General features: G+C 32.9%; 4 protein-coding genes and 1 non-coding gene across 6 annotated transcripts; 2 read left to right on the forward strand and 3 right to left on the reverse strand.

Annotated features, from left to right (window-relative positions):
- Positions 1 to 858: 858 nt before the first annotated feature.
- On the reverse strand, positions 859 to 1,875 carry LOC11438311 (enoyl-CoA delta isomerase 1, peroxisomal). The gene has a single exon (XM_003621810.4). It carries the CDS (start codon positions 1,781 to 1,783, stop codon positions 1,019 to 1,021), a length of 765 nt encoding a protein of 254 aa, XP_003621858.1. The 5' UTR covers positions 1,784 to 1,875; the 3' UTR covers positions 859 to 1,018.
- Positions 1,876 to 3,478: 1,603 nt separating this feature from the next.
- On the reverse strand, positions 3,479 to 7,357 carry LOC11445862 (E3 ubiquitin-protein ligase SINA-like 10). Of its 2 annotated transcripts, none has more exons than XM_003621811.4 (4): positions 6,324 to 7,357; positions 6,109 to 6,201; positions 4,341 to 4,979; positions 3,479 to 4,022 (listed from the first exon to the last, which is right to left on the reverse strand). In XM_003621811.4, the coding sequence occupies exons 1-4, from the start codon at positions 6,387 to 6,389 to the stop codon at positions 3,789 to 3,791; spliced, it is 1,032 nt and encodes a 343-aa protein (XP_003621859.2). In that variant the 5' UTR covers positions 6,390 to 7,357; the 3' UTR covers positions 3,479 to 3,788. The 2 variants fall into 2 exon arrangements, with proteins under 2 accessions (XP_003621859.2, XP_024627046.1); XM_024771278.2 differs by having other exon boundaries at positions 6,109 to 6,194; positions 6,324 to 7,356.
- A 503-nt stretch (positions 7,358 to 7,860) lies between these two features.
- On the forward strand, positions 7,861 to 8,911 carry LOC11446098 (enoyl-CoA delta isomerase 1, peroxisomal). Its single transcript, XM_003621812.4, has one exon. It carries the CDS (start codon positions 7,961 to 7,963, stop codon positions 8,660 to 8,662), a length of 702 nt encoding a protein of 233 aa, XP_003621860.1. The 5' UTR covers positions 7,861 to 7,960; the 3' UTR covers positions 8,663 to 8,911.
- Positions 8,912 to 9,598: 687 nt separating this feature from the next.
- LOC112416849 (small nucleolar RNA Z221/R21b) lies at positions 9,599 to 9,685 on the forward strand. Its single transcript, XR_003007360.1, has one exon. It is a non-coding gene; the product is annotated as a small nucleolar RNA Z221/R21b (small nucleolar RNA).
- Positions 9,686 to 15,069: 5,384 nt separating this feature from the next.
- LOC11446100 (ACT domain-containing protein ACR9) lies at positions 15,070 to 20,066 on the reverse strand. Its single transcript, XM_003621814.4, has 6 exons — positions 19,792 to 20,066; positions 18,832 to 19,044; positions 18,640 to 18,745; positions 17,325 to 17,673; positions 16,184 to 16,471; positions 15,070 to 15,440 (listed from the first exon to the last, which is right to left on the reverse strand). Exons 1-6 carry the CDS (start codon positions 19,943 to 19,945, stop codon positions 15,294 to 15,296), a joined length of 1,257 nt encoding a protein of 418 aa, XP_003621862.1. The 5' UTR covers positions 19,946 to 20,066; the 3' UTR covers positions 15,070 to 15,293.
- Between the last annotated feature and the right edge of the window lie 3,913 nt (positions 20,067 to 23,979).

Here is a 23,979-nt window from a genome sequence, read left to right on the forward strand (position 1 = left end):
CCATTGGGTGTGCCAATTTGTTTACCAGTGTTTTCGGCAAACTACGGGCTAGTTCAGATTATTACAAACGAGACCGAACTAAAAATCCCAAAAAATGTCATGCTCTTGAATGTAAGGGTAAACCAGCCTCTATCGTAAATGCTTGAAATGTAAGACTCTACATGAAGACAGACAATTTGATAAAGACAAGAATTGAGATGGGATTAGAGGAATTTAAAGGTACGGAAATCAGATTTGGAGTGATGGGGATCAAGATTACCATCGTAGAAGTAATTGTTGCAAAGGCTATCAGATGCAGAAGCCATTGTATGTTCATGGTGGATACAAACAGAAAGAATGAATGGGCTAGAAAAATTCATAAGACTCTACATGAAGGAAGACAACCTTATTTTTTTACTTGTAAAGAAGTTAATGCCGAATATTTGGCTGATTTCAAAGGTACTCCTTATGCTTTGAGCCGAGACTTATTAAATAAAATTTGCCAACTAAAACGAGAAAAACTTGTTGCTATTTATATTTTACGCGCGTCTATGTCTATATAAAAACTTCTTGCTTATTTATATTTTATGCGCGTCTGTATCTATATAAATAAAAAAAAATTGTAAACATATCTACACCATATAGTATCCCAAATTTAAATTTTTTGACGTATCTACATGCCGGTATTATATCGTATTCATATCCGTATTTAAGCTTCATAGGTTGGTCCACACAAGAGTGGGTAAGAATTTCAATGTGGGAAAAGTTTTTTCTTTATTATGAAAACTGCATGATGTTTGTGCAAGCACACTCCCTTACAACAACAAAATCGTGTGTTATTTTTTTTAGATAAATACCCTCTCCAAATATGAAATATAATAAATAAAAAATTGGAAAGTTGATGCATTTAAACTATTTTTTTTTGTGATGGTTGGAGTTTGAATTTCAGTCTTATTACATATATATTATGCATGGTGCCTATGAACTGAGATAAACTCACGATACCATTTAAACTGAAATTAAAATGATTGATCATCCCTTACATTGTAGAAAAACAAGAAGCTACCATTTGTGCTAATTGTAGCATGAGTAAAACCAACATCAATGGTTGTTTTGTAAGCGGGTTATCTTCAACAGTCCCAATCACATGACCCAAAAGCTTCTTCCTATTCTCAGCATACACGTCTCCATTCAATCCACGCTTCACCAAATCACCGCTCAATTCAACCGCAGCCTTAACCGTTTCCTCAACGCTATCATGCGCCGAGTCAACGATCCCCAATCTCACCGCCTCCTCAGCCGTCACCTTCTCCGCCTCCGTCACAATCCTCTTCATTGCCAACGCATCACCAACCTTTGCTTCAACAACAGCAACAAACCATGCCGGAATAACATGATCAATATCAATATCAATATCAAGCTCGTTCTTGTAGAGAAATTCATGATCGGAGCTCATTAAAAAGTAGTCGTGAGAAAGTGCGAAGATGTAACCGGCGGTGGAGGCGTGACCGGTGACAACGGCAATGGTAGGCATAGGGAGAGAAATGAGTTCGGAAAGGACAGAACGGAGTGAATCATCGATGAGGATGAAGCGAGATTTGTTAGATTGTGCCCAATCGATGTCATAGCCGTTGGAGAAGAATTTGTCGTGTGCGATGGTGATGAGGACGGAGGAAGTGGTGGCTTGTTGACGGACACGGTGGAGAGTGGATTTGATGGAATTGAGAAGTGTAGGGTTGAGACAGTGTTCGTCATTGTTTAGTGTCAGGAAGAAGATGTTGCCTTTCTTACGTATAGTGCACATTTTTTATCAAATGAATCAGATTTGAGTTTAAGTGATTAGCAGAGTATAATTTATATATGAAATGAAATGATACAAAATCTTGGTATGAACATTGGGTGAGAAGATATTATAAGTTTGAATATCAATAATTTCATAGGTGACTAGTCCAAGTTTATCATTTTTCGACAAAGATTTTTTCATGTGAGTAGACTTTTCCATCTAGTTTGGAGTATTCTAATGGGGTTAATACTGTTTTATCTTTTGTAATATAGACTATTTTCAATTTTTCATCCTTTATCTTTTTTTTTTTTAGTTTTCGTCCTTGTAATTTGAAGGTTTTTTTGGTTTTGACCTTTATTTGAGCAAATTTGAGATTACTATTTTGTAATTTGAGCAAATTTCAGTTTACCTTAATGTCATATCATAGATTTTGTACAGTTGAAATTCATAAAAGTTCAAAACTAGAAATCTTTAAATTACAAGGATGAAAACTAAAAAAAAAATATATACAGAATGGAAAATCGAAAATGATTTATATTACATGGGGTATTAATCCTTTGTAATACTAATATCACGGACATATTGCACCTCAATGTATTTAAACTTTGGGTTGTGCTAACGAATTTCAAATATCTGATAAGGAAGTCAAAATATGAAATTTTAAATTGAAAATAGATTTTTAAAATTTTTAATGCACTCCTTCGAAAAAAATTAATGCATTGATAGTAGAACTTTCAATAATATTTGATTGTTTAACTAGTGTTATTGATCGGCATTGTCCTTAAATTTTAAAGTATTGTATGGATGACTCATTTCCCACTCATCATCACAGTAGAGTCAGAAATTGACATTTTTCTAAGAGATTCGGCTAAAGAAGCTAGAGGCTTACTACTTGGATTGGATTAGAGGGTTGAGCTTTAATCTTCTAATTTTTTTCCTACATATTAAAGAGTTTAGCTGATACTAGCAATTTTACAAAACAATATTACACAATTTTGTGCTATTAATAGACGAAATCTTAGTCGAGTCTAGTTTTCTAAAGTAATACGGTTGTTCATAATATTAAGTTTATTTTGACTTTTGTGCATGTATTGACCATGAATTGTATTTTCTTTATAAGAAAAACAAAGTATAGAGTTTGAAAAAAAAACAAAGTATAGAGTTATGATAATTTGTGCCTTACAAACAAGATAAATATTAACGAGCGTCTCTAGGACACTCTTATGCATTTTAATTAGTAGGTTTTTATATAAAAAGTTGTGTATAGAGTGCATTAAAAGTGGTAATAGTTGATTTTTTAAAAGAATAATTGCTAAATTTATGATGCTTAAAAAGTGTCATGGAGCGCTCGTTAACAAGACTCTAGAATCACATACAATAAAAAGTTTAAAAGTCAATTTTATACAAAGCAAATTTCAAGAAGAGTGAGGACTTTTCAATAAAAAAAAATACATGAGATGGAAAAGTCTTTGTATAATTTTGGGCCTATTTCCCCTAAAAAAATATTATTATTTTTTGAAGAATAAATTATTTTCTGTATGAAACGAAGATAAATTATTTTCTGTGCGTAGATGATGGAAAAGTCTTTGTATATATATTTTTTTATTTGAGAACACAAATTAAAGACCAAATTAGTGTCTGGTTTTGCAAAATGAGTCATAGAGACGGTCACTAATGCAGTTGCTAACATAGTCTCTATATAATCAGTCACTTAAGCAGTCTCTAAAAGTCGTCACAAAATCGATTGTTCCAAAGCAGTTACAGAATCGGTCGCTATGGCTTAGCAACTTACAGTTTACCAACCGTTTAACATTGATCGCAAAAAAACAAAAACAACAAAGTCAAATCCTTAATAGAACATAAATCTTATACAGCTCAAGACAAAACAGAAAAAACAGTAATGTATTATTTCTCTACTTATAGGGAGATTGTCTTCATGACAAGGGTTGCCGACAGTGGCAGATGATGAGGTGGATGATTGCCTGCTTTTGGATTTAGTAATTGGTGATGATGGCGCAGTGGTCATCTAGTCTCCGATGAGGCGGCTGACGAGGTGGAGGGTTGACCTCTCTTGGATGTTGCAATTGGCAATGGTCAGGCTGTCATCTAATTGCTTACTGGCAAAGATCAGACGTTGCACGTGTACTTGGTAATCTTTATTCTTGTCGAAAATCTTCTCCTTCACATTGCCTATTGTGTCTGAACTCTTAACCCCTATGGGGATCACCTTTCCAGTTTGGGTCATCACGTAGATTTGCATCTGCACCATCAATTGTCAATGGCTCAACGCATTAATCAATGATAAAAACAACATAAAGAAAACAAAATTGCAAAATTTATTACAGCACAACAGGGACAAAAGAAGTTCATGATCAGAATCAATAAAAGAAATTTTGAGACAAATATTTCAAGAACTGATACAAAAAATAGAGAACACTAGCAACCTTTTTTTGGCATTTGCAAAACTGATGAATTTGAGATAAATAAAATGCTAGTGTATAAATTCAAAACATTAAAGATAATAATAAGACTTCAATTGGACAAAAAACCAAAGCAAAGAAAAGGAGATAGGGCATACCGTGGGGGTTATGCAAATGTCTAGCTTGAGAGGTTCAGAAGAACGAAATGGAATCACAAGGAACTCTGATGAAAGAGTTGCTAAAGTAAACTGTTGGACGTTCTTCGCAAAAGACTGTAATTTCAGTTTGCATATCTCAGACTTAGCCGATATATCATAACTATACTCGGACCCAGAAGAGTTAGGACCAATGCAGCAAATATTGACTGCTTTTCCCAAACTCATAGTATTGTTATTTAGAATAAATAGTTTTCCGTCATTTTCCTCTTGAAGAACAATGGTTTCACCATTAGACATCAAGGAGACAATGAAGGAGTGACCATAAGAAAATTCGATTTGAGAATCCCCATGTTTATGGCTGAAATGGTTGGACAACACTTCTGATGACGCAACAAAGTCACAACCTGAAAGGGGACAGTAACATGGTACATAGATGCATTCTTCTTCATGCTTCCTATTTCCGGTGTAACTTATTTTCTCCTTGCAACCATGTTTTGCATTCAGACATGACATTTCGATAGATTGCAATAGATTCTCAATGGCTATACAACGTTTTGAGCTAATGTGCAATGAGCACTTGTGACACTTGTTCCTAAGTTTAGGACAGCAGGTAGAGCAAACGATATGACCATTATCACACTGAATTGCAACAAAAACGAAAATCATCAAATTAGACTTTGAACCATTTTCTATAATAAAATAAAGTAAGAGATTTTATGTAAGGCTTGTTAGCAGACCATGCAATCAAAAGTATAACCAACATAAGCTGATCATTCTTAATTTATTCTTCTTAAAATCAATGTACTCAAAAACGGATTGCAGCTTGCACCCAAAATGCTATAGCGGTATAGATGGTAGCAATATGGCCACAATACCAAAGTTTAGAGAAACAATACAGGTTCATAACATACACATATAAAAGCTCATATGAGAGGTCATTGTCACTAATATTCAAACCCAATGTAAATCAAACAAGTCTTAGCCTCCAAGGCTTAAAAAACTCATCTAAGCGTTTAAAATAATTAAAAGTGATTCGTAGAATAGTATCACTATCTGTATTTTAACCACTTATTCATCATATGATCATGCTCTTCACTACTAGACCTCATTTGTTATGCATCTATCTCTGTTTCTCCCCAAGTGTTTTGTGTCTCTATAGGGACATCTTGGTTCTACATTCTTTTCTGTTTCCTACTAAGCCGCATAAGATTAGGAGGGCAAATCTCCTTTAAAGTGAGAAAATCAAGTATCGCTAATTTAAAAACTCTTGATTGTAATGATGTACCTCCAATATCCATCCTGCATTTTCTAATTAATAGTTGATAATACTTACTTTACCCTCTAAAGTGAATTCTATGTTAATTGCATTAAATGAAATAAAGCCTAAATATGAGTATATAATTGGGGGCATTCGTCACCTTACAAGTCAGTTTTGTAAAGTTGAGTTAGGTTCAACACAAATCCTAAGATATTATCAGAATCTATCCAAAATCCATTGGACCACCTGCTACCAGATCACCACTATTAGCCACTTGGATTACGCTCAAGATGTCCGGGTTCTCGACGTGGCGTTGTGTTAAGAGACATACCCTTGTGTTTCACGTCGTGCGCGAAGTGTATAGCAGACACTATTGAATACAAAGTTTGAAACATACTAGAAAAGAGTATTAAATATTTAAATTAAATGACCAGAAACATATTGCATATATATGACAAGAAATTAATTTTTCTCATATGTAAAAAAAAATTAATATAATCAAAAGCATACCTGAAAGACAGGAATACTTAGAGGTTGAAAACAATTGCAGCAATCAAGCAATTTAGAGTTTGAAATCGTCAGAGGCTCCATTGCACCTTTTGACTAATAGTGATTAAAAAACCATTACAACTTTATATAATCAAAATCATGTTTATGGCTAAAAAAATAACAAGTTAAACTAGTCAAATTAAGCTGTTGAAAATAACATTTAACAAAATACTCACTGAGAAATTGTAGAATCGTTGGTGGTTTGATGTGTTGATTTTTGGTCTTTCATAGTTGGTGGACATTTGGTACTTTTTTATCCCTTCCTTTTTTTAAAGGCAATGACATGTAAAAAGAAAATGTGTGCACTTTTTTTTCTCTCATGGTTGTAATCTTAGTTATGAAGGAATCTATGGGGACACTTGGGCTTAGCTCCTCTTTAGGCTCTGTTTGATTTTTTTGTTTTGTTTTGATTTTGCTTTTGGAAAAGCCAAGGAAACTTTCATTATGAGATACAACCAAGACACCGCACAAAATGAATAAACTTACCTCAAGGAACTAATTCATAAATCAACAAATATCCAAGCAGAAATCCTTGATATTTGCTTTTCTGTAAATATAAAGAATTAATTTATAAGTTTGATAATTGGATTAGTTTACAATTGTTTTAGATAAAATTCTATGCCTTTGGTAACAAAGTTTTTCTATTTTACAAACACTCAAAGCTTCCGCCGCCACAGCACCAATGATTCATCATTTCAATTTGCTTCAATTTCACACATTCTCATTCTCCATCTCAACCACAACCTAATTCAACTACTCTCTTCTTCCCAATAAATCCACCTTTCACCTCCCACCACTACAACAAACTCATCCTCTAGGTCGCCGCAACCTCTGGTGACATAATTGTTTCCTCCAACGGTCTTCCCCCTTCCTTTCTCGATCAAAGCAAGTCTGCTAATCTAATTTTGTTTATAGCTTATCTTTACTAGATTACAACTTATTTTGATAAGTCAATTCAATTAGCCTATAGCTTATTTTAATTCTTCATTTCTATTTGCTTCTTCTCTACATCAGCATCACCATGGTGTCCACGCAAACTCCAATTTAAACCTTCAAATTCACACATTCTCATTCTCCATCTCCACCTCAACCTAACCTAACTCAACAAACTCATCGTCTACGTCGCCACAACCTCTAATTTTGTTAATAGCTTATCTTTATTAGCTTATAACTTATTTTGATAAGTCAATTCAATTAGTATATAGCTTATCTTTTTTCTCTCAGTTTTACCTCTATCATTTTATTTAAAATAATAAATAAATATTACACTAGTTAAACATATCGTTTTTATTTCACTATAAGCTACTTTATCAACTACTCACTATAGTTAATTTATCAACAATATCATCTAATACCAACACTCCTCATATTAGACGTGTCCCGATGTCGGACATGTGTCGTGTCTCACACCAACATTTGTAATTACATTAAATTATGTGATTTTTTTTCAAATTATTAATTGTGTCGGCGGCATGTCAGTATCCGTGTCGTGTCCGATATTGATATCCGTGCTTCATAGAATTTAACTACACACTTTTTTCTCCACCAAACAAAGCCTTGTTTTCTTCTCCAGTAGAATAAAATAGTTAGATGAGTACTTTTCAACGAAAGGAAAAAAACACACGAGATGGAAAAGTCTGTCCAAAACACATACATGAGTTTGACTAGTCAACTATGAAATGATTGGTCATCACGGTTATTAATAGCTTATCACCAATGTTCACCCCATCCTAAGATTTTGTATCATTTCATTTCATAGAGTTTACACTCTAATAATCACTTAAACCCAAAATCCAAATAATTTGATTCAAAAATGTGCAGTTTAGAGAAGAAAGGAAACATCTTCATCCTAACACTAACCGGCAACGATGAACACCGTCTCAACCCCACACTTCTCAATTCAATCAAATCCGCCCTTCACCGTGTCCGTCAACAAGCCACCACCTCCTCCGTCCTCATCACCACCGCACACGGAAAATTCTTCTCCAACGGTTACGACATCGACTGGGCACAAGACAACAAATCACGCATCATCCTCATCGACGATCTCCTTCGTTCCGTCGTCTCCGAACTTCTCTCTCTTCCCATGCCTACCATCGCCGCCGTCACCGGTCACGCATCCGCCGCAGGTTACATCCTCGCATTATCTCACGACTACGTGTTAATGCGATCCGATCGTGGATTTCTCTACATGAGTGAGCTTGACATCGATCATGTGATTCCGGCGTGGTTTATTGCGATTGTTGATGCGAAGGTTGGTGATGCTGCGGCGAGGAGGAAGATTGTGATGCAGGCGGCGAAGGTGACGGCGAAGGAGGCGGTGAGATTGGGGATTGTTGACTCGGCGCATGATAGCGTGGAGGAAACGGTTAAGGCTGCGGTTGAATTGGGTGGTAATTTGGTGAAACGTGGATGGGATGGACACGTGTATGCTGAGAATAGGAAGAAGTTTTTGGGTCATGTGGTTAAGGCTGTTGGAGATGTTAGTGAGAGGAATATTGAATCCAAACTTTAGTGACTTTAAATTTGTGTTTGTGTTTGTGTTGTTGGGTTCAGTTTAGTTCACTAGAATATTATGAATAATATGATCTCATTAATGTAGTGAAAATAAAACAAAGGAAAAACTTTTCCCACATGCTAAATCATTTTGGATGTACACATTAGAAAAAAGGCTTAATTGCACTTTTGAACCCCTATTTTTCCAAAAGTTGCGGTTATGGACCCCTAACTAATTTAAATACAAAACAGCCCCCTATGTTTTGATTCTTTGGCAGTTTTGGACCCCCAGTTCATTGTTGACTCGGTCAACGCTGACGTGGCACCCTAAGTGAGGTGCCACGTGTCAATTTTTATTATTATTTTTTTGCCTTGGGGGTCCAAAACTGTCAAAGAATCAAAACATAGGGGGCTGTTTTGTATTTAAATTAGTTAGGGGTCCATAACCGCAACTTTTGGAAAGATAGGGGTCCAAAAGTGCAATTAAGCCTAGAAAAAATAAACGAAGAGCATTGATATTTGTACATCTAATGAAAGAGAGAGGATAAGACTATCATGTGAGAGTATGAGAAAGAAAATATCATTTCTCATAAATAAAACATGTAGTGTATGTGGAAAGCATAATAGTACCAACTCTTGAAATGATATGATATGTTCAGGAGAATTGATGTTGACACATGTTGTTTGGCTGAGAAACACGAGTAAATTACCCAAATACCCCTCGGCAGTTAACTGCCGAATTCTGAAGAAACCGGCTGCAGTTAACTGTCGAAATTTAGTTTCACCCATCTCCATCGACACTTAAGTACCGAGGAGTTGTAAACGCCACACCCTTCTTTCTTCATTGTCTTCTTCACAAATATCTCACTCTCTAGTTTCTTCTCTATGCTTTTTCTTTTTGCGATCTTAATTATTCCTTCTTAATTATAACATAGTATAAAGCTATTAATTTCATAGGCTATGATGAATCATAGAGATAGTCATGCACCACTTTGATTTCCTGTGCTGATAACTTTCTTATACCCATTATTTTTCAGAGCCTTTTATTCCTTCAATTATGATAGTTCTTTTGACTCAACGCCACACCCTTTTATTTCCTTCATTTTTCTGATGGTTCTCCCATCAGCAATTAACTTGTGTCAATTTTCTGAACAGTTTTCTTCAATTCATTTTCCAATTTATTTGTTTCAATAAATCTATAGAATTTACAATCTTTAATTTGTGTTTGGATGTGGATTTTGTTGCTCTTATTCTGTTACCTCTTGCAAAACGTAGCAGTGTTTGATTTGGAAGAAGAAGAAAAGTGAAGTTTGTGGTTGTGAAAGAAAGAAAACAAAAAAAAACTATTGAAGTGGAAGAAGAACACGTTATTTTTCCTTCCTTTTTTTCATTCCTCGACAGTTACCTACCGAGGTTTTCCTCGGCAGTTAACTGCCGCCGGTTTACTAAAAACTTCGGCAGTTTACTGCCGAAGGACATTTTCGTAAAGTACTCGTGTGGCACAACCAAACCAAATGTGGGAACAACAATTCTCTATGTTCAGAAGGGGGTCGGTGTATCTCTCGTCAGTAAAAGTAATCAGTCCTATGAGTATGAGTAGTTTGCTATGTTTGAAACTCTCTTTTTTCTTGGGGACAACTTCGTAACTCATTCATTAATTTTTTTTGAGTAAGAAACACAGTAATTAGGGATGACAAGCAGATAAAATTGAATCTTTTGACCTTCGGTAAAAAATTATTACAAACACTCGGCCATAGAATTGTAATACATCACATGCATTCCTTGATTATTTTGCAATAATCTCCCAAGTACTGAAGAATTATCATTGGTATTTATTCATATCTGAACCGGTATCTAACACAATTCAGAACAGAGATATGAGGAAACAATATTATGCAGTACAATTCAAATAAAAATGGAAAAAGTTGTCAAGGGAAAAATACACTGAGGAAGTTGCCAATGTTTTGCTCATCAATGCGGTGGTAATTGTTCTTGAGACACCCATAAATTCCAGCTGGAGTTTCCTTATCAATAAGTGGTGAAGCAACCCTAGCTGGTGTAGCAACAGTAGCTGGTGAAGCAACACTATCATTTTGTGTACGCCCGCCATTTAAAGGTTCACCTTGAGTATTTGCATGTTGAAAATTGTTGGTAGTCTCTCCGGTGCCGAAGAGATATCCTAAGGAACTCTGACCGCCATCGCAACTGATATCACAAGGAACTCCTAATGAGTCGGTTAAAAGAAGAAAATACATTCAAACATAGACAAAATTGTTTCATGCCAGACAAGTAGTAATCTCCTTTTTGCAGCAGAAAATTATTATAAGCAGAAAACACTTATATGGACCTTGAAATCAAAAGAAAACACTTACATGGAGCTTGAAATCAAAAGGAGTAGCACAAAAAACATGAAGATGAATATTACAAGCATAAGCAGTAAATCATGAGATTGTTCAAAGTATCCCTATGGAATTTAATTCTAAGTAACCATAGGGCTGAAGTGGATTCCTACTTCCAGGTATGTCACTAGATTAGAGAAGGACCAGAAAATTTTCAAAAAAAGAAGAAACATTCGTGAATCTGGAAATATAAAGATCATAGATGTACTAATCTGGAAAAATACAATGTCAGTTCTAAACTAAACCGTATCGCTTCTTGCAATGTAATATATCTACAAATCAACAAGGGAAACCGTCATGCCTGGATTAGTACAGTAAATCATCGAGTCCTACATCGTGACAAAATCCCTAAATCATTTACCCCAACTTTGTATTTACAAAATGTATTTATTTACATTTGCATAAGATACATAATTGAGTTGAAACAATTAGGTGTAAATGCAAATAGAAAATAAAGACATGGAGTTTTTGAAACATGGTACCCTTTATTTGATTCATTATGTCAATATTGTTTCATAAAAAGTATATTTGTCAAGTATGACACAAGAATCTTATCCAAGTAATATAACTCAAGGCAAAATAATGATGAATAATACAATTTAAAACTGCATATAAACACCCGATTACTTGCATTACAAATAACACCAACAATTTTCCTGAACAAACCGACGAGCTTATAAACAAATTTACTAGACAAATTTCTTAAGGAAATAAATAGGAAAACAAAACATTTTACATGTTAGAATTTAAACTTTAGCAGAGCAGTTAAATACTAGTAAAGAAGGCATACATGACTCAAAGAGTTATTTTTCTCAACGACGGCCTTGAAAATCCCATCAAGGAAACAACGTCATTATCCACTCTATAGCAGCCCCTCAAATCGATCTCTCTCAACAGTGTGCAGTTTTCTACCACGCGCCCCACTCCATTACTTGTGACATAATAACAGTTTTCTAGTAATAGTTGTAAAAGTCCACAACAACTCTTGTATAGAGTGTTTTATCATCAACTGTTGTATGTGACAAGTTCAAAGCCTCGAGTTTGCAAACGTCGAATTTCATTCCACGTAGATTCACCCTTGAACAACAGGCTAGGTTTAAATGTCTAATGTTACAACATCTCCTTAAAACTTGACCAATACCTTCTTCAGAAATGCCATAGCCATCTATCAATTTGAGGTTACTTAGGTCGAGTTCTTCAAGCAAAGGGAAACAATCTGCTATGAGAAACATGTGGTTGATATTAATAGATTCAATGTTAGAACATTTGAGTGAGGTCAAAGTTGCAATATTTTGGGAGAAAACTGGCAACCCATAAGCCGGAATGGTAGGGTGGTTGGAGAGATTGAGTGACGTGATTTTCAATGGGAAACAAGAAATTTGGCGGAGAAGCTTGTTGAGGCTACCGAAGTAGCATCTGAGGTTGAGGGAGGTGAGGTTGATGAACCTTCGGAAGAGGCTAGGGAGGAAAGGGCGTGTTGAACTCCATATGTTGAGTGAAAATCTAAGACGGTTGGTGATGGAGAGAAACTGCATGAGACGAAGGAGAGAGACTTGAAGTAGCTACAACTGTTGTTTTCGTCACCGTTGATAAGGAATTTGAAGACAAATTCCCAACACTCATGTAAATAAAAATATGTTGCAGAGATTGATTTGCTTCTTGTTGTTGATTTAGAAATGGATTGTTGATGTGAAGAACTGAGAGAGTTTCTTGTTCTCTTCCTTTTCATTTTCCGGACGTTGGTAGGTGTTTGATTTGAAGGTTTAGTGTTTTTTTTAGGGTTTAGGTTAATTTTCATCAAAACTATAACCATGTAGTATTTAGCTTTTTTTGGACTAGTCCATCTTTCTTTTTGAAAGACTTTTTTATCACTTGCCTTTTTTCATATTTTTTAGATAGACAAAATAACAATAATTATTGAAAACTCACATACATAAAAGTGAAATAGTTTGGATTCAAACTCTAATCACGACGTCCGGTCTAATAAGTGGTTTGGCCATTAAAAAGGTTGAATTTCTTTTAATAAGATTACGATGTAGCAGCGGTTCTTTCTTGAATACGATTATGAGCTTGAATTTCTTTGGCTATTAATTCATCCTTCTTATTGCAATATGCATATAAAATTTATTTCAACAATATCTCTAAAATGCTTATAAAAATGTCTTACAACTTATATAAAACCAGTTTCAAAAGTATTTAATTTCCACGTGCAACTGTAAAGAAAGTTTAAGTAAATAATTTGTATTTAAATTGCATGGAGGAACCAATGTGAAGTTTGTTTTGATGATTTATGATCTTATTCGTGTTTAGTTATGATGTTGTAATTATTATTGTTGTGGTTTTACGTTGTTGTATTATGTAGTTGAAATTATGTTGAATTACTCCCTCCGTCCCAAATTGTATGTTACTTTGGAAAAAAGATTTGTCCTAAATTATAAGTCGCTTTACAATACCAATGAAATATTAATGTTACTTTTCCTATTATATCCTTAACTATTAATTACTCCCTCTTCTTTCAATTATTTCATTTATCTTTTCTATACCATTTATTAAGGATAATTTTGTAAAACAACTCATAATTTCACTTCCCCACACTATATTAATTACATTTCTTAATACGTGTGAAATGGTCAAAACGTCATACAATTTGGGACGGAGGGAGTATGTTCTTGGAACTGTTGTGGTTAAATTATGCTATTGTCGTTGAATACAATGTGATTTAATGATAAGTTTTTCTTTTATATATGTTCTAAACACTTCTAGATTATATAATCCGAAATAGTCGAAAACGTTTTCAGATTATATAATCCAAACATGGACTAAATAAGAATTTTGGAAGACGTGCGAGAAATGTGTATGGTGAAAAAAGAATTTCTCTTGGCAAAATCACAATTAGTGGACTTTGATTGTGGATTCTCACTTCACGGTCATACTCTATAAAAAGAAAAACCGATTAAAATATGTGAGTATGAGACCTTGAAGATAGTACTCGCTTTAATGTGTTTAGTTTGTGGTAGGAAGAGGAAAAATTTATGTGAGATGCATAAAATTGATTTTGACATATATTTAAATGATATAAAATTGATTTTGACATATATTTAAATGATATCAACTGATATTGGTTTTAACTTGAAATTAGATTTTGTTTGTACCAAAAAAAAAAAAAAATTGACTTCAAACATCATTTTCACACTAAAATTGATTGTTTAAGTCACTTTACATGAATGTATCCAAACATGTATCATTTCATATTCAATACATTTTTAACTAAAATCAATTTTTGTCGCAACATAACCAAATGGCAAATACATATTAAAAGGTAGGTAGTTATTTAACCTTTAAACAACTGAGCAAGCACTGTGTATAGAATTTAAATTAAAGTCTTAGGTTTTGCTTTTGTGATGTTCAGCACAGATATTCAATTATGCAAAGGGCCAAATTTTATTATCTCAAATTATTTTGAAAGAGTCAAAATTAATGTATAACAATTATTTCTTCTAAGCAAGAACTAACTCATTCACAAAATATGTATTGTGAATGATGAGAGATGACACTTTACTATCTCATACTATAAAACTGGCATGGCATGGATTATAAATATCTAGAGTGACTAGAAAGGAAGGACTCTCTAAATGCAACCATTTTACGAACCGCAATTTGATGCAGTCGACAAAGTCACGCAATCCCAAATCGGTGACCGTTTGATCAAGATGGGAGATGGTTAAGATTTAAATTCGGTATTTTAGGAACTACATAATAAAAATTAATTTGTTCTTTTGGACTATCCCATCAAGATCGGACAGCCATTAAAGTCATGACAAGTTTACCAAAAGAAAATTATCATGTGATCTATGCTAATGTTTTAGAAACTAATCAACCAGACGATCTAGTCGAATCATGAACTAACCCTATCTACAATTTGAGAAGTTTGTTCGCAGTTTCGTTCTAGTTCGAATGGTTTAAATCATTTGAAACACAGAAGTTTCGCTGGTTTGATGTTCGGTTTCAAAAACATTGGTCTACGCACTTGCATAGAAAACCTATATAGAGAAAACTTTTCACTGAAGTCAAAGAAAAGAGACGTAAAATAATCTACCAGAAAGCCAAATTTACATGATTAGTTAGATAACTAATACCTAAACCAAGTTGAAACAGTAAACCAAGTTGGTATAAATAGGGAAAGTAACTTAAAAAGGGACACCAGCACAAATACTGAAACAGTGTTTCTTATCTGATATGAACTGAACCAGATTACCAACCCATCAATGTTCTTCTAACTTTGTCCACAATCTGACTTCTAGCTTTGCTGCTGTTCAGTGGAAAATCCCGGCTTTCGTCCAACAAAAACCGGTAGACTTCCCACTGGCGTTCTTGTGTCGAATGCCTAACAACTTCAGCCTACAGTAAAATCCAAGGAAAAAAAAAGTGAGGCTCAAAATAGATTTTATTTAGAAACTGACATGATTTCTTCAAAGAACATCTAAATGTTCACTAGAATCAGACTAGTGATGAGGGATATGGGTAGCATGTATAAGAACATGTACTCAAACATCATTGCCGCCATTATACATGTGTTGTAAATAGCAGATTGCACAAAACGGAAAAAAATATCCTATCTGAAATAGCAGATAGCGTGCGGCCAAATAGAGGGAATGGAGGCAGTTGAAATAAGTCAATTATATATAAGACAAAAAGCATGCTGCATGCAACAAAAAAAAAAGGGAATGGAGGCAAAGCATAGCTTACAGATTGGATGGTTTATGTATTACGGTGAATTTAAGACTAATACTCACCGACTCTTCTGTTTTCCTATTTAAAAAATAGGTCATGTTTGGTACATATGCAGACTCTTCAGCGTTGTTAGTTTAAAAAACCATAAAGTTATCGTTTTACCACTATTGCTACTATATTTTCTAGAAGAATAATGGTTGTCATTGCCCTAACATTGAAACTAGGATAGCATCGTGGTTTTGATCAGAATTATCAAAATCCGCTATGCCATAGCACCACCGCCGCTATTTGCCAACACTGCATATAGTATTTCTATATCTTGTCACAGATAATATTAGTAAATGTTTGTGCAAAACCTGTTTACTCTATTAATGTATAGTTGTTAAACTGTAACTCAAATAAATGCTTACCGAGAAAATGAATACTCCCAATGCTTTTAAAGCCAACGTAACATCGTAGAAAACACGAGGCCTTCCCTTTCCGGACAGTTCAACGGGATTGGCAACCAGCAGTTCTATATCTGGACCCCGATTCACGATAATCACCCGCAAAGGATGAAGCATCTCTTCTTTTAAGCAGGTACACAGAGTTTTGAGACGTTCGGGATCTATGATCTTTTGCCCATCTTCTTTTTGCTGAACAAATAAGTCAATATTTTGAAAGCCTTTCGCACTTGAATTGAATCTACCATAAGCAACCTGATTGAGAAGGGAACAAAAACAGTAAATAAACCGAGTGCAACAAAAAAATTATGTAACTAAAAGTATGGTAAAATATTGTATATTGAAAGTGCAAGTAGAATGATTGATCAGAATAAATGAAGAGACAATGCCACAGATTATGTAACTAAAAGTATGGTAAAATATTGTATATTGAAAGTGCAAGTAGAATGATTGATCAGAATAAATGAAGAGACAATGCCACAGAGAATGTTGAACAAATTTGATCACAGATCACGTAAAATAGTGGTTTGTTCAAACTCCGCTACTAAAGCTTCTATTGACAACAATTTGCAGTGAATAGTGTATCACAAAACAATAGCAATTTGTTCAAATTCCACTATGCTATAGACTATAGTGCTGCTGTAGCTGCTATTTGACAACACTTATATTTATAAAACAGTTGTCAAGAGTGTGGAGACAAATCAAAGACCGAAATCTAGCAATGAGAGTGAGAAGCATTTGATTCAATTGAAGTAGAAAAGATGAAAAATGGCAATAATGAAGTCTACATTATGACACCAAGTTCCAAATTGTTTACTCTCTGCTCAGGTTGCAGCCTTTGGGTTTTGGTTCCTCTAAAGTGAGCAGTTAGCAAAATGAGAAAAGCAATGGTTGATGCTTTAACCATCCATGATTGGTTATGCTTATGTATATAGTATCAACCATTGATTTGTTTATCAACGGATGATATTACTCACTTCACTATCTAATGTCAGTTGCTCACTTTAGATGATTTTGATCCATTTCCTTTGATGTAAACATGATTTTCTAGAGAAGCACAAAGTGATATGCATCATACATGTATAAATGACAGCTTAGGACAAAATACCTTAATATCAGAATCCTTAGAAATCCTCATAAGGTCATAACACAAGCTCTTCTGATCAACACACTGTATCTGAAGCAAGGTATGAACTGAACTCAACGAATTGTCCACTGTAACAGTTGGTGTCTTCAGTGTCGTCATGTCTTGACTGAGAGGATGCAAAGAGACCTTGTCTACCAACTCAGGACCAAATAATTCTTCAGAATAAGCTGGTGGAAGAGAAGAAAAACCCTGCAAATGTCCATATTCAGGCCCGGCCAACTGAAGTTCACTGGAGATACACCTCTCTCCTAAAGCTTCACTAAGATATTGACATACATCGTCTCGCCTCTCTTTTGTGTGAAACAGTTCCCTGTTTTTTTTATATTAAAAGGAATAAACATATTATAATATGTCACATAAAGTTACTATAACCCCAAAATAGCAGATAGATTTTTAACTATTTATGCCATTTATGATTTATCGCTACTCAGAAGTTTCCAAATAATGTTTTTTTTATCATTTAAGGCCATCTTTGCAAGAATTGAGGTGATGTATATATACACATATGTATATGTGTATGTGTATGCATGAAGTAATAAAAGAAATTTGGTTTAAAAAATTGTGATAATCTATGTTGCAAGGATATTAGTGCGGTATCGGATACAGGTACATGTACAAATAATTTTAGAAAAGCGAAGGAACGAGTATATAAAGATGAACAAATTATATAAAAGATAGAAAATACGTTGGAAGGAAAAGTTCAAAGATGCAGCAAATTTAGGAGGAAGAGGACATGAATCACTTAATAAGAGACTAGAATTGGCAGATAATTGCTTGAGAGTCTCGATCACTAGAAATTGTAATAGCATCTTCACATAATAAATTCATTGATTATAATAATTGATTATCTATTTACTGCAAAAATCTTTATTAATTTCTTGCATTATAAGTTGAAATCGAATCAACAATGATATACAAGAGACAAGGAAACTCTTAGCAAATGAGATATTTACACAGCGCGAAATAGGGGGAAATGTTCACATGGCGAGAAACAAGGAAAAAATCCATTAGATAGAGTATCAAAGTTATCAATGAAAGGAATCCAATAAAACCTAATTTTTAATACTTACATTAAACAACAGTGTTTTCTTATTTCTTTATCAGACCTTGCAGGCATATACTAGATATACCGACTTTTCACTACCAAAAAACAAGATATACCAACTTTAATTTTGGATCATACATTTGCTTTATAGATGTGATGATAAAGAGAATCCAGCAGAATCAGCATATATACTAAATCTTACAAACAAGAATCCAATAAAGCTACACTTACATTTCATCAGTGATAAAGAACAAATCTAGGGCCCTTCCATCTGGTGTTGGCATCACTTTAACTCGCTGAATAGTAAGTTGAAGGTTACACAAGATTTCATTAATATCTACAAAGTTAACAGAAAAAATAGTGTTAAAAAATATTATATTCCATTCCATATGTGACAGCAAAAGCGATAAGATAACTACTTACCATGTAGTAATCCTTTCTGATCAATAATCCAAACCTTCAACAAGTAAATTGGAGGTGGTGAAGGATTTCGTTGATTGAAATTATAAGAAAACAAACATGAAGGACAAGGTGATAGAAGCCTTGTTTTCAAGTTTTCCCAATCAATTTTGAGTGATGCTGGATGTGGAATAACCCAAAAAACAATGAAGCACCATCTTCCGTCCGTTGAAATGTCTACATCACCATAAAAAAATCATCATGAAAACAGACTAAAACAACAACAAAATGTAATTCGAAAGTTCAAAAAATGAATAAACTGAAAATTTAAACTATGCAATGTTCTTCTTCATCTGAGATTTTTTCTTTTTGAAAAATCAAAAAGGGACTTTTTTGAATCATGGTTGCTATATGCAAAAAGGGTCATCAGAAAATAAAAAATAGATAAAGTTAAAATCCAAGTAAAACAAGCAAAAAAAACTATGTAGCACCATCTTCCATCGGTTGAAATGTCTACATCAACATCAACAATTCATCGTGAAAACAAACCAAAAACAATAACAACATATAATTCCAAAGTTCAAATAATGAATAAACTGAAGAATTAAACTATGCATTGCTCTTCTTCCTCTAAAAACAATGAGTAGAGTTGGTAAGAAGGCAAGTTCTACGGTGAACCACCTAGTCCCTCATGAACTAATAACTGAAAATTGCCAGAAACACCAGAGACAATAAAATGATGGATCTCAATTTGACAAAAACTACAATAGCACGCGTCACCGTGATTCTGCCAAACTCACCGTCAATCCAAACATACATTGAGTTGAATTTTGCCAAAACAATACATCAGATCATTGTCTTATACGTTACAATAACGTAAAGACAATTTCAAATACTATATAATCCATTGAACAAATCCAAAATGAAGAAAAGATACAAAATTTAACAAAAACTAAAGAAACCCAGATGAGAAAAGCAATATACCAGCTCTAGTAATACGAAGACCAAATTCAAGGATGATTCTGCAAAGATCACAGCCAAGACCAGCTTTATCAGGACAATTGACAGTGACAATGGTTGGTTCATTTGCATTCTTGGCATGCTGGATCACAACGAGGTCGTCTGATGGTATCCCCATCACTGAGAAACGGTGAATTCAGTGGTTGGATAATAGCATTGCCGGAGCTCCGGCGAAGGTTGCTCCGGCGAATGGTTTGAGAAGAAGAAGAGAAGAACAGAGTGTGAAATAATGTTTGATATTTTATATAGTAGATGAGAACAAAAAGATGTTTTTTTTGGTCAAAAAATTATTTATTGATAAATTAATAAATCTTTGTAGTTGAGATTTTCTTAACCACAAAGTTTTGTGATGAACTTTTCTGACCCACTAGAAATAATAATTTATAGATTTTAATGTTATATTTAATAAGTTTTCTCTTTTCCTTTTATCTCCTGTGAGCCGTCATCGAAACTCTAGTTTCTTCTCCTTTATTTGTTAAGGAGGGGGTGATTTAGGGTCAACTTTTGACCTAAAACCATCCCTCTAACTCGTTTTTCTCTTTCCCTTCTATTGAAATAAATGATTTTCACATCTATTTCATTTTGTATTTTGTGATTTCGTCATCTTCGTGTGACGTTGGTTTGTTCGTCGTCTTTGTGTGACGTTGTTTGTTTTTCTTGTTTCTCTCAGGTATTTGATCCGTTCAGATTGTCAAATCAGCTTCGATCCAGTGCAGATCCAATCAATGACTTTGACGTCATCCACGTTGCAGATCCGAATACATGGTTATTCCGGAGATTTAAATATAGTCCTAAGTGTAGACATTTGTACTTTGTCGTTTTATGCTATTAACATGGATGTTGTGAGCCTGTTCACAGATTCATCTTTTTTGTTTTTAGCAAATTTGTATTATATCGATCTACTCTATCAATTTGAATGAATGAATATCTTTTATTTTGTAAAAAAAAAAAAATATTTTAATAACTATTAGCATTTAGTGATTGGTATTTAGTCAAAAAAAAAACTATTTAGTGATTGAGACATAGTAAATATGTTTAGTTCTTGAAAAAAAAATGTTTAGTTTTGTTGGTCCGACTCAATTGACAAATTTTAATATTGTTAAGTTGAAGAAAAAGAATTTACAGTTGTGTATGTAAGTTTTAGTGGTAATTGTCATTTGTCCATGGACAAAAAAAAACTTTTATTATGTGTTTGGAAGCTTTCATTTTGTTGGTCCATGTCGATGAAACTATCATTCCATGTTTATATCATGTGTGTTTGTCGAAATTACGATGGACCGTCTGCATTTTGTAAAAATTACACCGAATGTGAATCCAAACATGCTCATATTGTATGCGGATTCATTAACTGCTCATCATTTATGTGTCTCAATGTAATTTTACCGTGATTTTTAAAGCTACAATTTGTGACTTTGATGTTATTGTGCGTCATTTTTAAAAGTATCGTGTTGACACCATTTTTAAGAGGAAAATAAATAAAATAGTTAAAGAGTTCAAATACTTATTATTTGTATAGCACCAAATTGGTTTTTTTTTTTTTTGACAAAATATACTAACAAATTGGTAACTTTTTTTTTGTTTATACAAAAAATTATATTCATATTAATTTTGGTCAGAAATATTATATCTTACTTTATAAAAATACGATACACCGATTACACTTATATTTTTGTCATTAATTACCATTAATATTTAGTTGTATTTTACTGTATAAATATAATAAATTGACTATACTTTCTTTTGTCATTAATTACCATTCAAGATTTTAGTAAATATTAAATATAATAATAATAATATCTTCGGTTCCTTCAAAAAAAAAATATCTTTGGTGAAAATAATAATATCTGTAAAAATAGTATAATAATAATAATAATATAAATATATTAATAAATGAACCCAAGGGAATTGGTGGTGGTGTTGTTGGCATAAGACTTTGGAGTCGGCTCCTCTCAATATCTCAAGTCTTTATATTTCTTATGACAATTTTTTCTATGGGCTAGTCCATACAGATTATACATCGGACTCCTCAAGTGGATGGTGTTATTGCTCTCACAAATTAATCGAGTATCTGAGCCAGCTCCTCTCAAGGTTTTAAGTTTGAATATTTCTAGTGTTAGTTTATGTGGATTAATCCATACCTTATTTTTAAATTGGGACCCTACAACTACAAGTGGACGGTGTCTTTAATCTCTTGAAATAATCAATCCTTGAGCCAGAAACCGAGTTTTAAAATATATTTTTCATAAATAATTATTAAACTCATTTTTTAATAATTTAAACTAATCTGATGTTTTTTAAATTAAAGTAATACTCCCTCTAAAATGAAATATAAGAAAAAATGTGTCCCAAAAATACAATGTATTTGGCCTCAAATACATTATTATGTTTATATGAACATAATAATATTTATAATTTGACCAAAATCAAGTATTGATAAAATATATATTTTTTGAAAAAAAAGTATCTATAAAATATATTAATAACTTTAATATTAATTATGTTTTTTGTCATTAACTACCAAGCCAAATTATATTTTTTACTGAAATACAATAAAATATGTATTAAGGTCATAAGTCAACACCAACATGCCAATCCAATGGATTACATACTTAATTTACTTAAAAATATATTTCATATAAATTATAATTCCAATATTTAAGTATATTTAAAAACATATAATTGATATTTATCAGTAACTACAAATCAAGATTTAATTAATATTAAACATCATAAATATATTGCACAAAAATTATTCTTAGAAGTATTTCAATAAATTGAACTAATTTGATATTTATTTAAAATAATAATTTGTTAAATTTTCTTTTGCAAGGAGAAGAGTTGAATTTAAAAGAGTATGTTAGTTTTCCACAAAGTAAAGAATTACGCCCCTTAAGTGTAGTTCAGTTGGTACCTATCAGAGATAATTTGTGTAAAGGGTTAGGGTTTGAATCCCGAATTCCTTACTTCTCTACAGATAATGTGTGTGAATATTATAATTTTAATGGATATACATTTTATTTTAGTTGTTCTCTCGAATAGGATTAACTTTCATCTTTCATTGAGGATACTTATATAAAAATCTTAAAAATAAATAAATGGAGCTTCGAGGAAAGAAGAAGTTCTCTATTGCCAATATAGAAATGGAGAAATTCTACCTTAAACAGTAAAAAGTTAAAGGTGACTTTTAGTGTAGAAGTGTCGTCTAAGATATGTTGGATTAGTGCTTGAAAATCATTCAAACTCTTACAATGAGTGACAACACTCTTAGTTAATTAGTAGAAATTCGTGATATTAGTTGTTCTTTCGAGTAAGGCGATAACCGATTCAATGTCGGTTTAGTAGAAAAAAATAGAAAGAAAAAAAAAGTACAAGTGCTTAAAACTCATATAATTGTTTATGCTTGTTTTTAATTTTTATTGAATCAACATCAATGTCTCATCGGTAAAAAAAAATACGTAGGATCTTGTAATTATTCTTAGAGGTGGCAACATTGACCGTCATCAAATTTTAACGTATGTTTGGAAAAACTATACATTTAAAAAAAAAAAAAAAAAAAAATCCTAATGTCATCATAATTTTGTTAAAATTTCAAAACATAGATTTTGCCAAATGGCATACAACATAATTTCATCAAGCACAAGTGCACAACTAATGCAAACATTCATTTAAACCACTTTCAAACAACAATCTACCATTTCATCAAATGAGATTTCTTTTACTAAATCAAATGAGATATTTCATCGTCTTTAACATTGCAACATCAAGAGAAAGATGTCAAAATTTATCAAAGACGGTGAACTATTTAGATTACAACTATATTACTCCCTCCGTTCTATTTTATAAGTAAAAAAACATTAATTCACACTTATTAAGAAAACTAACACTTAGTGATTTGAGGTATAATTTTTTGTGTTCTCCTTGGAATAAATTTCATGGAAAGATGTAAAAATAATTCTCATTGGTTAAAAATTATGAAGAAAATAAAAAGGATAACAAATTGAATGCAACTTGCATTTAATTTTACATTGAAAAAACATAATAATAACATAAAAGTTGGTCTTTTTTACTTATATTTTGAAACAAATAAAATGAGATTTTTTTTTGCTTATATTTTAGGACGGAGGGAGTATTTATCAACAAAAATATGTAAAG

The sequence above is a fragment of the Medicago truncatula genome, chromosome 7 (assembly GCF_003473485.1).
Source record: "Medicago truncatula cultivar Jemalong A17 chromosome 7, MtrunA17r5.0-ANR, whole genome shotgun sequence".
NCBI lineage: Eukaryota > Viridiplantae > Streptophyta > Magnoliopsida > Fabales > Fabaceae > Medicago > Medicago truncatula.

Coding starts and splice junctions, on each gene's coding strand:
- LOC11438311 (XM_003621810.4), bottom strand. CDS start 1,783: ATGTGCACTATACGTAAGAAAGGCAACATCTTCTTCCTGACACTAAAC.
- LOC11445862 (XM_003621811.4), bottom strand. CDS start 6,389: ATGTCCACCAACTATGAAAGACCAAAAATCAACACATCAAACCACCAA. Junction 6,202..6,323: donor AACGATTCTACAATTTCTCA/GTGAGTATTTTG, acceptor AATCACTATTAG/TCAAAAGGTGCAATGGAGCC. Junction 4,023..4,340: donor ACATTTGCATAACCCCCACG/GTATGCCCTATC, acceptor TTGATGGTGCAG/ATGCAAATCTACGTGATGAC.
- LOC11446098 (XM_003621812.4), top strand. CDS start 7,961: ATGTGCAGTTTAGAGAAGAAAGGAAACATCTTCATCCTAACACTAACC.
- LOC11446100 (XM_003621814.4), bottom strand. CDS start 19,945: ATGGGGATACCATCAGACGACCTCGTTGTGATCCAGCATGCCAAGAAT. Junction 18,746..18,831: donor TCAGAAAGGATTACTACATG/GTAAGTAGTTAT, acceptor TTAACTTTGTAG/ATATTAATGAAATCTTGTGT. Junction 15,441..16,183: donor TGGGAGTATTCATTTTCTCG/GTAAGCATTTAT, acceptor ATTTTACTGTAG/GCTGAAGTTGTTAGGCATTC.